Below are 16,756 nucleotides of genomic sequence, written 5' to 3'. Positions count from 1 at the left end.
ACAGATAGGTTAAGGTCGAGTTGTATTGAGTTTAACATTATTTCACCTGCTCTACACATCTATAACTAAATTCAAAATAGTTAAGATATAAAATAAAGAATTAAAAATGTTAACAATGTTAACACCTTCCTCCGAAGGATCACGCCTGCGAATGGTCATTTGTTCAAGACGTATCGACAGAGTTCACAATAATAATTAAAAAAGGAATGAAATTTGTTCGTAAAAAAGTAAGTGAAAAAAGGATCGTGTATAAAAACATGCAAGTCAGTGTTATTTTGATTAACACGGTGCAGCAATGCGGTTTCGCTATATTAATGTGTTTTGAAATGCTCTTTTAATGACATTTGTACGTAAAAAGTAAGTAAAAAAGCATCGTGTATAAAAACACGCAAAAGTCAGTGTTTATTTTGATTAACACGGTGCATACGTTTTGAAACGCTCTTATTTGCCAAAAGCAAGGAACTAGCGTCACCATGTGACGTCACTTCCGCGTCCGCGAACTGCAATGGCTGTACAGCGGGACCGCGGTGTTCCTCTGAGTACTGTAAGTAGTCTAAAAACAAGGGTTTTTTCAGCTACGCTTTTGTAGTCACGATAGTTTCACTACATATCGCCGTTCTTCAACATCCAAGTTCCTTTCGATGTGTTTAAAACGCTGCCCGTTCAAGCACGACGTCTAAGTTAGCATTAGCAGTAAGATAAGGAGCGCCACAGGAGGTGTATGCTTTTCTTTCCCACCGATCCACATGCATCCTATAATGGCTATTATCTCTTTCACTGCCAGACGTTTTCAGAAACGGGTTGTCGCCAGTGCCAGCCGATTTAAGCATTTTGACTGATCTTTCAAGGTCCACAGAAAATGTTGTTTGGACTATGGAAACACACATACTACCAAATGAAAGATTGGACTCTCATCTTTCATCAGAAAAAAAAGTTTGTTTCTACCTTATTCCGTTCTTCGGTAATCAACAATAGAAAATGGTTACTTTCACCGAAATTCTCTGTTTTGAAACAAAAAACGGAGAAAAACAGCTTTTTGTGAAACGATGTTATTTCATGCTCTCTAGTGAATTCTACTTATTTTTGTCCATGAATGATGCCACAAACACCTAAATAGTGCTTTACTTCTGTAAAACGCTTTCACCAACAATGAAAAAGTGTTTTTAGATTGCAAAATACGTTTATTTCCATTCAACAGTGTAACAATTTGACAAAACAATTTCGCAAACTATTTACAAATGTGTGCAACTGTGGTACTATTTACAATTATGTGGATGTTTCAAATACAGTTTTTCTTTTTGTAACGCTCTCCTGCGTGCAAGGAGACGCCAGGACTTGCACAACAGTTTACTTTCACTTTCGCATTTGTCCGTTTCGCGTGCAAACGTTACACTTTCTTGACGGCCTTTTTTTCCGGGGAATAAATAGCAAGTAGCAGACTGTACACACTCCTCCGATGAATATGCATTGGACTCGGGGCACTCTCCGTCGTCCGATTGAACGTCCGCCTGTGCGTGCTCGTTTGTGCTCCGCGTTTATGACGCCGTCCTAGCCGCCGCGTCAGCGGTTCCAATTTCGCCGTTAAGCTCGGATTCACCTTCATCGTCAACAATGTGCTCTTTTATCGTTGGCCGATGCCTTTAGTCTTGTAAGTGTAGAGCTGTTTACAAACGGGGCGCCATTCTCCGTGTGCTCCTCCTCAGCCATCTAGCTCTCCCCCCCACGTCTCCTACTGCCGCGTCAATGCTTTCCAACCACGGAGTCATCATCATCATCGACGTCATCAATGTGCTCTTTATCGTTGGTCGATGCTTTTCGAATTTGAAAAAAACGGCTCGGGCGTGAGCTGCCGCAACCGGTCGCCATTTTTCCTTTGTCTAACATTCTCATCTCCTGCTCGACGCTCTAGCTCCGCCTCTACTGACGCCCACCCGATCTTGTCAAAAGACAGTCATCGCTACCCTCTAGGGGCCAAAAATAGTCCTTAGGCACAACAGACCTAATTGAAACTTTCACCAGAGATGCGGAAGGCTTCCTCACCCGTTTCAAAAAAAAAAAAAAAAAAAAAGGATGACGTCTTTTGACGTCATTGGCAGCGCTGCGTAGGTTTTTACTTGACGTCTTTAAACGTCAGTGGCAGTGAAAGAGATTTATAGGATGTATAACTATTGCTATTATTTTGTGAATTATTAATAAATGTAGGCTATCCTACAACAGCAAGAAGCAAGATTTTGAGTAGTGTTCTTTAGATCTGCATTATACATTAGGTCTAACAACAATATGCCGCCTTTAACAAAGATTACTACTGTTCTGACCAAACTTTACGAAAGGATATATCCAGAATTCTTTACAACAGCCACATTTAAAGCAACGGGGCACCGACGTAGTTGAGAGACTATGCATGCATAAACGATCGAGTTTCACGCTCAACTCAAGACTTTAAAAGTATTCATTTAATAAAAAATAGTTTAAAAAAAAAACTTTTTTTCCCAAGTCAATGAAACAGAGAAATTTATGCTCAAAGCAAAATGGACAACTCAAATGATAGGCACCCAGGAAACCCTGCACACCATTGCATTATTTATTTGAGCATGTGCAGTTTCAAAATAAATGGAAAACATCATCATAGATACTTCACAAAAACAACAATTAGTATCTGTATTTTTTGTCTATTTCATTAATATTTAGTTTTTAAAGTCCGTAAGCAAAAGACTTAAATCAGCAATACTCGATGTCCCACCATGGCGTCAGTTTTTAGGAAAATTGGAGTTGAATTTAAGTGTGCTGTTCTCTCCTATGTTCGAAAGGAGGCACCTTTTTAATTTCTCTTTGACCCGATGGTGTAATCCAACAAAGGTTAAGGAAAGGTGCAGCTATTGATCTTATGAAATGTGCTGTTCCATCTTGTGGCAACGACTTGTTGGAATCCTTTTGTGGGTATTTGTAGTAACTTGGTTGGTCCTGTAATTTTTCCAAGGCGATGGATGTGATTAGGGCGTCCTTAAAGCAGGCGTCGCCAATCTTTTTGAAAGTAAGTTGCATCTTGCTACTACTTAGTGCGGACTGTGCAAAAGGGCTATCACTCGGTTTAATACACACTTTTAAAATGACAAATTTGCTCAAATTAATCTGTGTGGACGGAGAGGAGACCATGTCATGTTTTGCTCGCAAACATTGATCAGAAAGGTAGCGGTGACTTGGAAGTACAAACCGTGGCGCCAAGTGGTTTATTGGCTGACAGAAGCCAATGAAGGTACAGGGTTAGTTGTCAAGCAGCATCATTTCCATAACCACACATCGTTTTAGCCCTCGGGCCATGTCTTGTAAAAAGTTTTTCACTTTCACAATGCAGCAGCCCTGTGCGTCTTGTCCACTAAACCCGTTGTATCATTGTATTTGCTTCACTTGCAGCTTTCTCCCAAGTACCTTCATACCAATTCTACCAGTCACACCTGGCCTTTCAGTGCCATTGCTGAGCTCATAGGTGAGTCATCTTGACCAAAGTCTAATTACAAGAAAAAAAATATCGACAGTTTGTTTATTAAATAATAAATACCGTAATTTATTAAGTATAAGACACATTTAAAAAGTGAATAAATAAAAATCGAAGGGGATTGCTTATGGGTTCGCGAAAACTCATCGCATAGTACAAATGTTTACCTGGTATCTATAGGTTTTGAAAAAAGAGACTACAAAGCCATCGCAAGTAGCGGTTCCTTGAAATAAGGCCACGTATCGTCACAACACTGATAGTATCGGTACTCACCCATCCCTAATGTTCAATAAAGTGTTGTCCTACGACTCCCTTTTCAGCTCCACAGTTACATTATGGACTCTAAGCATGCACCATTTCTACGTTTGTGGTTAGGAATAACTGTTTTAAAGGCATGCACTTTGTCACGGATTCTACAGGGAATAATGTCAACAATTTGTCCAGCAGATGTCACCACACTGAATTGTGTCAAATGCCTCGAAGCACTGAACAATTTCAACACAATTGCTTCAGTGGTACAGAAAGCAGTGTCATGACTCATCACACTGATTCGTGGCAAATGCTTCATAACACTGAACCATTTCAACACAATTGTTTCATATTGATTCACTGCTTCAGAAAGCTTCGGTTTCTCCACCTCTAGTGTCTGCACACGGCTCTTGTTTAATTCGTAATCGAGAATGCTCGTCTTCTCACACAAATACGTCGATCCAAACAAGCTCTTGACATTGAACTCTTTAAAAACATCCACAGTCTCCTTGCAAATGAGGCAGACAGTTGTTGCGGGTTTCTGTGAAAAAAATAGTTCAATTTTCACCTCTCCTTGAATTTTCACCCCTTGTTGTCAACATTCTTTCTTTTTTTTCTTTTATAAAGTATTTGTCACCGTGATTTTACCTTGCCTGCAGGCTAAATTGTGGGTTCACAAACCCCTGAGAAGCAATCTTGTCCGGAGCTTACTGATTTGCTCTGAGCCGTGTGTTTTTGACCAATCACAAAGCAACGGGATATGCTACTGTGACGAAAACAATCAGCTCCGAGGCCAGTGCAAACAACTTTTCTCAGCTTGATTAAAATATCTTTGTGTCATTCAAGACGCTGTTTGTCCGCACATATACATAGCAAAAGGTTAGCTGTCAGTACCCCATCCGTCTCATGCGCGATAAAGAAGCAGATATATGCGCATAATCAATCAGGATGCTCAAATGGCATCATGGAGCTGGATAGAGTGCTGCTCCCCTCTTTTGGGTAGATATGAAATTGCAGTCAGTTTGTATTTTATAGCAGTTCTACAGGACTATAGGGCCACACCATATCAATTTTACGATAGAGGCTGCGGGCCGTATACAATTTGACCATGGGCCGCATTTGGCCGACTTTAGGTACATGTTAACTATCGTAGTAATATCGATACCGCTATATTCAACAACTATATCGCATATTGGATGTTTTTCCAATATCGTGCAGCCATAAATCACAGTATAAGTGTGTACATACTTAATTCCATTCATATGAAGTTCAGAGGTTAAATGGGTAAGGCACCTACTTTATATGGTGATAATGACTCTGCCGTAGTACCAAGACTAGCCTATGAGAGGCAGCATCATTCCACAGGGCATCCAGACTGCTTGAAAATACAAAAAGTAATAGTAGAAGTACTAGGAGAAATAGAAAAATAATCTGCCTCTGTTGGCTTTAATCAGAAGAGGGAAACATTTTCTCAAATTAGGTCACCATCCAATTATCATTTGCATGTAACCTTTGGCCTCACTTTTGAATTTGATGTTCAGTAACACTGAATCATCAGAGAACATTCTTTTGCTCACACACTTAAATATGTGGGTTTTGCGAAATGCTGTGGTGCCCTGTACGACGTTGACATTCCAAGTTGACTTGAATCACAGACCACAGTATACCGCTGCCCTCAGCAAACACATCATTTGCACAGCAATACAACCGTTACATAACAAGCGTGTTGCAATATCCCCACACACTTGTGTCCGTTTGACACTCATCCAGACATTCTCTTTTATTCCCCCTACTCTGCCGTTAACAAGAAAACAAACAACTACTTTCATTCATTTTGACAGACAATGCCTGCGATCCAGATGTCATGGCCAGTGCGTTCTGGATCGATAAGACTTTTGTCAAAGGACAAGAATGCCTCAGTTTTATGGATAATGGGAATGGTCTGGACCATGCGGCCATGCATAAAATGCTCAGGTACACACACTTTTAGTTAGCTGATTGTGTATTTTTGTAAAACTGCAAGTTGTTTTGAATGTACATCTTTCTATATTTTTAAGCTTCGGCTACAGTGACAAGGTTCCTGTGGATGGTTTGTTGCCCATCGGGATGTACGGCAACGGTTTCAAATCTGGAACCATGCGTCTCGGGAGAGACGCCATAGTCTTTTCCAGATGCGAGAATGCATCGTGTGTCGGGATGCTCTCTCAAACATACCTGGAAGAGATCAAAGCTCAGCAGATAATTGTGCCCATTGTCTGCTTTGAGCACACAGACCGCAACTATATCCTTTGCTGTAGTAGTACACAGTTGTCTCTTTCCGCAGTACACATGCATCTCATTTATTTCGAATATCGCACAAAAATTCATTTAATTCAATTTTTTTATGGATCAATAAACACTGCAGAATACTTTTCATATGGCCAATTTCTATCAAATTTTTAAATTGAAAATCATTTAATGTGTTTCATGTAGTATTCTAATTTCTTGAAATTATGAATTTGGGATTTAGTTAGCTTTAAATTCAAATCATAACAAAAAAAAAAGATGTAATATTTTTGCAATTTGTCGTAAACCAATTTAATATTTGATTTTCACTTTTGGAACTGATCTACTGACAGAGTTTTCCCTATCTTACTGTATTTTATTGAGATGAAACTATATTAGATAAGTCACATTTTACTCAGTTTTGTCTATAATACAATATATGTTTAGTCCTTTACATGCACTGTACTGTGTGTAAAAGAGGAGCACAAAGCCAGTCTGCAGGACATACTGCAGTACTCTCCCTTCAAGACGGAGACAGACCTGCTCACTGAGATCAGCGCCATCACATCTACCTGCTCCAACATGACGACCGGCACACGCATCATCATCTGGAACCTACGCAGGTTTTACATTTCATATGATTTCTTCTAAAAGGTGGAGTGCGATAAGCAGGTTACAGTAATCAGGGTGAATAATTTGTCTTTTAAGTAACGGTATGTCAACTACCCATTTATTTAATGGATGGATGACTTTAAATTAGCTTGTTTTAGGATCATGTCTCATGCAAGGGAATGACTATGCCCTGCCTCATATACTGCTGAGCCAATGGTCCAGCTTCTATGAAAATGACGACCGTGCGGAGCCTGTGCCTATACAGGGCTTCACTCTTGACAAGTTAATGTACCATATTTAAATCATAATTAAATATGCTTTTGATGAAGGTATGATTGGGTGTTTAGTTTAGTTTTTATATCACAATATTAGGCTCTCGGTCAGCATCCAAACCACCAAAAGAACGACTGAGGGGAATGAGAAGAAAATGTATTTTTTCCTAGTGAAAATCTGTCATTATGTTGATTATAATGCTGATACACATCTTTTCTTTCTGTCAGGACATCCACTGGGGCATTGGAGTTTGATTTTCAGGCAGACCGTTATGATATTCAAATTCCGTCCGATGTCTACGAGAAGTTGAACCAGCCTAGTGAGAGAATCCCCCCACATGTACCTGAGAGTGTATACTCACTACAGGTAAGAAACGTTTCCTCACACATTGCATTTTTTGAATGATAAATGTATTGCATGACATCAACCACTAATATGTAGCATGATTAAATGCAATGCACATTATGTCATGTCATAACATTTCATGTTATTTATGTATAATTTATTTTGCAAAGGGGCCACATGAAAAATTGGGTCTCTTGCCAAGTGCTAAACATGGTAACTTTTAACATTGTCTATTATTTTTACTGTATTTTGAAAAAGCATATTGTTTTGGTTCAATAAATTGCTATGCGTGTTGATGTATGTATTGTTATAATTATGAAATATAGATTTTTTTTTTGTGTAAAAAAATAGGTAATTAAAATTACATTTTAAACTTTAAAAATTTTAAAAACCACCCACTCATATTAGCTGCTTCCTAGTCAGGACTCCCAAGTATATGGATAAGTAGGAAGTATATTATTGACAGTGATGTATGATGATACAGTGATGACTTCTTCTAATACACCAAATACAGTATGTACCATATATCATTTGTAACTGTAAATTTTCATATGAAATTATCAGGCCAAATCCTCTTGGCCTTCTTCCCTCCACTAGGGAAAATAAGAATCTTGCTAACGTTGAGACCACTGTTGTCCTTTTTGCTAGTCTCTAAATGGTCGCGAGAGAGGTTGGAAAATTCGCTAAATATAACGAAAACGTCACTAGTTTTCATTTGAACTGCAGACACAAGTTGTAGCTCTTGCTCGCTGCCTTGCTTGTACCGCCCACACATATGTACATAAAACAAAAGCACTTTTAAAATGAAAGGGTTGCGTCATTTTGTTTTACTTTGACACCATGATCACTATGAGGGCCGATCAGAAACTGTGGGGAGGCTGGATGTGGTCCCCCCTGGCCGTAATTTATCCAGATCTGGTATACACATATATCTAACTATATATATTTTGTTGTTGTTGTTTTCCATGCGTGCAGGCGTACTGCAGTATATTGTACCTGAAGCCTCGCATGCACGTTGTTGTGCGGGGTCAGAAGGTGAAAACACAGCTGATTGCCAAGAGTCTGGCTAAGAGCAAAACAGACCACTACAAGCCCATGTCTCTCGTATCCTCCTATTGTAATTATGCTGTTTTAGCATATCATCACCTTCTTAAAATAGTGTGTGTGTATATGTATGTATATATATATATATATATATATATATATATATATATATATATATATATATATATATATATATATAAAATATCATGTTGTAAGCCACCTCTGCTAAAACTGGCTACATCTTTAGTTAAACAGGTCATTCCATTCTACCTCTGAATTAAAATGATTAATAACTATATTAAAATCACTATATATATGTGAGAAAGTCAGCTGTGTTGGTTTTGTTTTCCTTAAATTATATGACAGACTAAAAGAGTTCCCATTATTTTTGGTTACAACACCAAAAGCAAAGACCACTATGGCATCATGATGTATCACAAGAATCGTCTAATAAAGGCCTATGAGCGTATTGGCTGTCAACTCAAGGTGAGTTTTTGCAACATCAGAAAATTTTGCGCAATTGACTGAAAGTAGCAGGAAATTAGACATTTTTATGTTTTTGTTTGTCTAATCAAGTTGTCCGTTAACACTCACTGTAATGGATGATTATTCAAACTTATATTAACGGTATCACTTTGAGGCACTACACACAAGTTAACCACTACAGTAATAGTTCCTAAAATACTCTAAAAGTGTTTGTGGGGTAAAATCAATGAAATGCTACTGATTCGTGTAGTTTGTGTAATTATTGTGCGTTCAGCACTAACTGTTTATTAGTGAGTCTTGAGTGCTGGAAAAGATTCCACTTAAAGCAACACTGAGGAACTTTCAGTTTATGTTCATTATGGCGACGCCATATGGACAAAACTAGTAATGTTATGCCTGAAGGAAGACCACATTTCTCATTAGGACAAGCGCATTGTGTCGTTTTTGAGCTCACCCCAGCGAGCGTTGACATTCATTGACTTCCATCTTTGTAATGAAAGGGGGAAGTGATATATGCCATAAAGCAGTCAGCACATTTGTAGTTTTTTTGTGTGGCAGTGTGCCTACCATCCTCCTCAAAGTTGCTTAGTGCAAGTAAAAATGATACAGACCCTCTCAGGCCATGGCAAAGATACCATTCAACGAGTTTTAAGTCGATGTTTCATCACAAGAGTTATGAAAATATTTTTATTAAGGTTGAAAAGTTCCTTAGTGCTACTTTAAGTGAAGACTTTAGCCCTTAAACTCTTTATACGTTGCCTGTTGACATCTAAAAGCCCAACAGCAAAGGTGTTGGTGTCATCGGGGTCATAGAGTGCAACTTCCTGGAGCCTATGCACAACAAGCAAAGCTTTATTGAGAACGACAAGTACAGGTAAATAGCGCCTCCGATATATTGAAATGTAGGCATTGTGTGCTACTCTTAAGATATGTTTAATTTTTATTTTATTATTTATTTATTTATTTTTGACAGAAAAACTATGAGCAGTTTGACTATCAAACTGGACGAATATTGCAATGAAATCCGCTACAGCCTGACCGGAGGCAACTCGAGCAGAAATGTGGAAGTGGACGACATTAGGTTCGTATTGACAAAAATATGTGTATAACCAGAATAATGGAATTAGATAATTTTTTTGTTTTGTTTTATAATTAAGTCATCGCATTGTCAGTTTTAGCTGCTTTTTTTTTGGTCTGTACTGTGCTCATCTTTTATGACTTATTTTTTTCCTTTGAAATTTCGTTTTTAGGATTACAATTATAGAGCACTTTACTTCACTATTTCTTAATGAAGCTAGCCTGTTTTTAGGGTCCGTGCCTACTAGCTTTCGGAGGCAGCACTTCATACACTATGCAGTATATGTGGTGCATGGACTCCCATCACCAAATATAAACACCCTTTTCCCACCACTGCGTCATTATCTTCATCATGAAAAACTTTGATGAGGATGGATTATCATTTTTAATTCTGCAGAATGTCCCCTTTAAATACTGATGGTATTTGAAATGTTTGATGACCACAAGTCCATCCAATCACTAGCTGGTGCAAACATAGCATTAAGGAAACATCTACGTAAACAGCAGCTTGCTTGATTCACTGTTCTTCTTTTGTTTCCAGCAAGCGTCCGGATCAGAACTGGGTGATGTGTGACCGTTGCAGGAAATGGCGCAAACTGCCTGATGGGATTGACTGCAGCAGGCTGCCAGATAGTTGGTTCTGTCGTATGAATCCTGATCCGCAGTTCAGGTATTCAGTTTTATCAGTATGGGACCAGTCAATATATCAAAAACTAAATACATTCCCAAGCCACAACTTCTAAGGCGTATTAGGACCACACTGAAAACAAAAATACTACAAGGCCTAGGTCATACACTCCACTACACGAAAAACATTGTAATATGAGAATAAAGTTGCAAAAGGAAATAAATCTCCATCTTATGAGAATAAAGTCTTAAGTATTAACAGAATAAAGTTTTTTGTTACAGTATAGTTATGTTACTAGAACAAAGTTCTAGTTTTATGTGAACATATATTTTTTTTGTACAAGAATAGAGTCTTAAATTTAAGAGAATAAAGTAGTAAAACCTTTGTGGACTTAATGGCTGAAAATAGAGCTTTCATTGCTATTGTCCTCATTGGTCCCATATTTGTAAACATTTTCTCTTGGTAACTTCTCCAATGGCTGTTTTATGTCAATGGCCATCTGAAGGTGACAAGGCTTTCTGAATCACTGAACTGTTAAACCTCCTGACCTTCAGTTGCCCTGTTGCAAATTCCTTCCATTCACTTTACCTTGAATTATGGGTGTTGGTTCCTCAAAAAAAAAAGGAACAAAAATTTGACTCAAGTCTTTAATCCTATGATTTTAGTATTTTTTATGTGCTTTGCCAGGAATTGTGAGGTCGAAGAAGAGGCGCAGGATTCTGATGATGACCAACCGTCATACAAAAAAACCTACAAGCAAAAGTATACATGTTTTATTTTTTGTTTGAATCATTAATGAATAAAATATTACATTTTGAGCATTGTGTTCTATGCATTACAGAGAGAGAGAGGACAAAAAGAAGTTAAAAATTAAGCAGAAGGTAAGAGCAAGCCCAGTTATCAAAGTTTATTTAACGGACGTCCCAAGACTTTGTGTGTTTGCATAACTGTTTTTGCATTGCTTTTATATGCATCTTTACTTTAGGTGGAGGAAGTTCCACTGTGGAGCTTAAAACAGCTGTCACAGAAAAATCTGAATCTTGAAAAGAAAGAGGATAAAATCAAACGCCAGCTACGTGAAAAAGTGAGTATTCAGTTCACTTATATAGTGAACCCTTCTCTGTATTATCTATGCTTACGTAGTCCTGACACACAATAAATGCTGATTATTTTAAGCAATATTTTTTACGGGTTCTTACAGTATACAATTCACATCACGTGCCCTATTGTCATAGAAAATTACTTTGGTTAACGACAGTCTTGTCATGGATGTACGTCACGCACCACTCGGCGGGGCTTTACTGTAGGCTTATTTACTATTATGTAACCATTCAGTTATGCTCCAGAATATGGCTATGCTAGTAGGAAAATAGCAAATTATTTATTTGGTTGTTTCAATTTTACACCTGATGAATTGTTGGCAGATGTTGAAGAGACAAAACTATTTTCTTCACATCCAACGTACATTTTCCAGAATGTTCCCTTAAATGTCTTTTTTTTTTTTTTTTAATCTACAGACTGTCCATTCCCCATCTACTCCCACTACCTGGAGTGTGGCATCAGTACAGGAGGCTTCATCCTCTCCAGAGATTACCATTCTGTGTGAGTTGTAATAATAATAAATAATATAAGAATAATAATTTTAAATCATGTCCTTATTTTTATTATTGGACCAAAAGTCCCAACCTGATTGTATGGGCATGGCACTTAAGAAGAGGAAGCTGAGATTTGAACCCCAAACCACAACACTCTGAGGCAAGCACCAGCCCCCTGATATGAACAAGTAGCAATGGAAACCCTTGTTCACACTTGCACTAGAAAGAGGTTTATGCTCGCCATCACATCACAGTATAAATGCCGATTTTTAAGGAATCTAAATAATAAAATTTGGGAAAAAAATTATGATTTAAATACATGACAATACTTACAACTAACCTATACTATGATTCATTTTTCTAACTGAAGGTGTTACTTGTGTTGATTAGACCATATTATCAAATTTAAAACCCATGCCAATCATGTAATGAAATTTCTGTCAAGCAAAGCGTTTTCTCTTTTTAGGTAAAGTAGATTAGGTACTTGGATCCAACTTGTCATGTTCTTGATTAGAAAGCATTTGTGACGTTTTGTGTGTCAAAATGCCAAATCTCAGATCCAAAAATGCTGGCTGATGACTTGCTCTATAACAGGCCTCAGTCCGCTTGCTTAGTGCTCCTTTGAGTTTCTTACAATAACATTCACACGTGACCAAACGAAACACACAGAGCAATTGCGCAAGACTTTGTTTTAGCCAAAACAGAATGCCAAAAAGTGTGAACACAGTCTTCCTTTCTCTATCTAGGTGACAGCCCGCCCAGGAGCAATGGTTTACCAGTTATTTCAAGTGTGTACTCCATGTCAGGTTCAGGGTAGGTATCCTTAGTTGTGGTCTTGTTATTTTCATGTACTTCATCAAATAAGCATGCTTTTGTGATTTTGCGTGTTCAACAGGAAAAAGAGAAGTATGTCCAGGGAATCAGAAAGCACGCCAAAAAGTCAGAGACAAAACATCTTACATCAAATTGCCTCGGATGCTTCGTCATCAGGAAATGTGAGCCCACTCAGAAATGAGGCCTTTGAACCAAATAAGGCTGGGGCAGGCTTTATGGAGCCGGACGATGAAGGAAGCAGTTCCTCCCCTGGATCACCTTCTATTATCAGTCAGACAGAGGATATAAAGATTATAAAGATTGAAAAAGAGGATAATGTCACAATTATCAACAATCCAGAACAAACAAAAGGTGGGGCTGTTGTAACCGCCGAACGCGGTACTCAGTTTTCAAGAATGGTTAAGGAAGAAAACAATAGTGACATTAAGGCGACAAATGACTCCAATGAAATTGTGTATATAGTTAGCGATGATGATGATGATGATGATGAAATCTATGAATCAACACATTGGCCTACAGAGGCACCGAAACAAGAAGATGTTACAGAGGGAGTACAGGACCATATGCCATTTTCTTTAAATTGTTTCCACCAATCAAGCCAGACAGAGGAGACATGGCTGGATAAAGACTATAAAAGCTTGTTTGAGAAGGCTGAAGAAAAAATGAATCGACTTTTAAGCAACAGAGCTGATTTATTGGAAGCTGCACAAACGAAACCTGGTACTGCCCAGGCCGAGAAGGATTTGGGTGACATCACTTGGCAAGTTGACTCTCTCGTCCAGGAATTGGATCAAAGAACCAGAGAGAGGAATCAACTGCGCTCTGAGGTCAGTGTTCTAACTTGATGCTGGACGTACTTGCACATTTGTATTCACAGTTGATTTAGGGACATACATACTGATGTTGGTTGAAACTTCACACTTGATGAGGAAAAGAAACACCATGTGGTTGTTTCCAGGGTCTGACATTTATGATGGTTCACGGCCAGTATGGCACGGTGGCGGGCCACCATGTGCCTTACAGAACCTAGAGGAAGTTTTCCAGTACTAAACCACAACACACACACAGTTGGATGGAGTTATGATGTCATGGGAATTTTTTTTTAATAGACTATATTTGTTTTAGCCAACCCCATTTTACATCGATTTTTATTTTTATTTTTGCATTTTTATTTTCCCCAAATTGCATTTTAATTGCCGCCCGTCAGTTTCACCATTCAGGGACCAACCCGGTCTTTATCTCCTGCGAAATGCTGCATATTGAAATAATCAAACGTTAAAATACTGGGGAAAAAATACATTGGCACATTTAATTATATAATTGTGTTAGATTAACTGTGGTCCTCTATAAAGCCCTTTTCAACACAATTATTTGAGCACCCATGCTTCCTAATTGAGGATTGTCTTTTACTCAGCACAGTGCTTTATACACAAAATAGTGTGTAGAAATTGATGGTGTATTTTAGGGAATCGAATGGATTAATAGTGTTTTTAATTCATTTTAGTGGAACAGGTTTTTTTAATATATACTGCACTGTATGTAATTAGAGCTACTGTATGAGCTTTGTCACAATCAAATTAATCTCGCAAGGCAAAGTACCGATATAGTTTGTACACTTGAGTGCTAATTGGTATTACTAGGCGTACTAGGTTTTTTATTTATTTTATTTTTTTGCCATGTCTGTCGCTTGCCATATCCTGTCGCTGCCGCCTGTCCTCTGGGGGATCCATCAGTTGAAGAATCTAAAGGAGGAAAAGGCAAACCTGTCAAGCCAGTGTGAGGAGCTCAGGATGAGGCTACAACAAGCAGAAAAAAACACACTGGAGAGTGGAAGCAGAGCGCCACTGCAGAATGGAGATTGTTCCAAAAAATCAACAAACACCGCTTTACATTCAGATAACTTCAAAAGGTTGGGGGGATAAAATAACATTCATTCTTTAGTGGCTGGAATGACCACGTTGCTTGCAATACACCTCATCTTTGCTTCTCTTCTTTCTCTCAGGCTGATTGAGCTGCGTTACAACATTGGACGACTTCTTGTCAACCGTGTGCCTTATCTGGACCTGGGCCAAGTCAATTATGAATGTGATGTCATTGATGAGATTCTGGAACAATATCTCGCTGTCAACTCCTCAGACAGAAGTAACTCACCATGCCCTAACGGGAAGTAATGCACATTTACAGAGGTGGACGTGTCAGTGAATTTTGATCGACCGTCATTCGTCAACAGTCAGGACACCCTTCCATCATCGTCAATCGGTCGATACTTCAAGCCAAACTGTATTGCAGTTGTCAAGCCGCCATTCGTCATTCCTCTGCGAAATGGGCATCCGTCATTGTTTCCGTCACTCGTCAGCAAAATGGGCATTCCGTCATTGACAGTTTGCTCAGGAATGCCCACCTCTGCAGATGAATTCATCTCTGAGGGATTCGTATTCCTCTGTCCGTTCATTCATCCATTTTCTGTTTTATATATACTTTCATTGTCAATTCATTACTGGAGCCAATCACAGAACACATTGTGACAATTATTTTACACCTCTGGGCATTAAAGCCTTCAATGGACTTGACATTCATGTTTTTGGGCGAGAAAGCCGGAGGAAGTACTTGAAGACAACTCGCGGGGGAACATGCAGTCTACACACATGATGAAGGCCAATGGCAAAATTCAAACCCAGTGTGCACCTGTTCTGATCAAAAAAAAAAACTCAACTTCACCCAATAGGTGCAGCTCTTGTGCTATTTTTTTTTAATCCAAATCTATAGAGTGTTTCTTAAAAATGTATATTTTTTACTTGTTCCATCATATTGTATTCTTTCATTTTTTTCCTTTCAGATAAAATTTTATAGATACCGTGTTATGCAGCCTGTGCACATTTCACATTCTATTCGCCGCACCAAGGAACATAAGATCCACTTGCTCGGACTGCAACCTTTTTATACACTCGATGAGATAATATTGCTCTAACTAATGGAAAGTATGCCTAACAATAGAATATAGTAAAACCTTGTTGGAAAATACCTTGCCTCTAAAAGTGGGGCTGCAATAAGCCTGTTATTTTTGTATTAGTCTACAGTGCATCCAGTAATCCTGTCTAGCATTAACGGAAATAGCATTACAAATGATGTCGCTTTTGAAAATTGTTCTTTAGCGCCAACATAGTCTTCAGTACACTGGTAGAAAAGTTTTGCGTTCATGATATGAACAATTCAATTACGTTGGGTTTTCTTGCTAAATACCCCGCAAAAGGGGAAAAAAAGTGAAGCGCTGCTTTGGTGATTGATTTTGTGATCTACCTGCCTCATGTACTGCAGACATTGCCACTAAGTTTGTTAGAATTTTTTCCCCCCGTGCTTCCACAAGTGCAGCCAACAAGAGCAGCGTTTTCACATCAGCCACATATTTAGCAGTACCCTATACAGCATTATTACAATTAGCACAGTACACTTTCCTTATTCCTGCAGTATTCCCTATATCCTATCACTCCTTTTGGGAATCGGTGCTATATTGTATATAAAATATAATTGAACAGGAATTGAATGTGACGGCATTTACACATTAGTAATGCTGTTGTTTACTCAATAGATGGCACTGCAGCTACACATTGCTTGGAATAATCAACTTCTAATTGCATAATTCACCCTGATATTCCCAATATTTGTTAACACAAACCATCACAAAATGTATGAATACCAAAACAATTATGATCTTCTCTCTATATACTCACAATTTGATTTGGTGTGACATCTAGGCCTGCTTAGTTGAACGCAAAGCACAGGTTACATGTAATTCTACCTTCTGCCATCTAGTGGTAGAGTTTTTAATTCAAGCGTGTCAAACTCAAGCCGGGGGGC

At 38.4% G+C, this 16,756-nt stretch overlaps 1 protein-coding gene across 1 annotated transcript; it reads left to right on the top strand.

The window, feature by feature from the left end:
* Positions 1-485: 485 nt before the first annotated feature.
* Positions 486-15,759, top strand: morc3a (MORC family CW-type zinc finger 3a). The gene is made up of 19 exons (XM_077580360.1): positions 486-544; positions 3,412-3,484; positions 5,584-5,716; positions 5,800-6,023; positions 6,474-6,630; positions 7,120-7,258; positions 8,213-8,341; positions 8,648-8,767; positions 9,544-9,641; positions 9,741-9,848; positions 10,386-10,514; positions 11,160-11,234; positions 11,314-11,353; positions 11,458-11,556; positions 11,990-12,074; positions 12,814-12,880; positions 12,963-13,728; positions 14,635-14,810; positions 14,904-15,759. The coding sequence occupies exons 1-19, from the start codon at positions 506-508 to the stop codon at positions 15,070-15,072; spliced, it is 2,826 nt and encodes a 941-aa protein (XP_077436486.1). The 5' UTR covers positions 486-505; the 3' UTR covers positions 15,073-15,759.
* Positions 15,760-16,756: the final 997 nt, after the last annotated feature.

The sequence above is a fragment of the Vanacampus margaritifer genome, chromosome 11 (assembly GCF_051991255.1).
Source record: "Vanacampus margaritifer isolate UIUO_Vmar chromosome 11, RoL_Vmar_1.0, whole genome shotgun sequence".
NCBI classification, from domain to species: domain Eukaryota; kingdom Metazoa; phylum Chordata; class Actinopteri; order Syngnathiformes; family Syngnathidae; genus Vanacampus; species Vanacampus margaritifer.
This window is presented reverse-complemented; position numbering and strand designations above follow the sequence as displayed.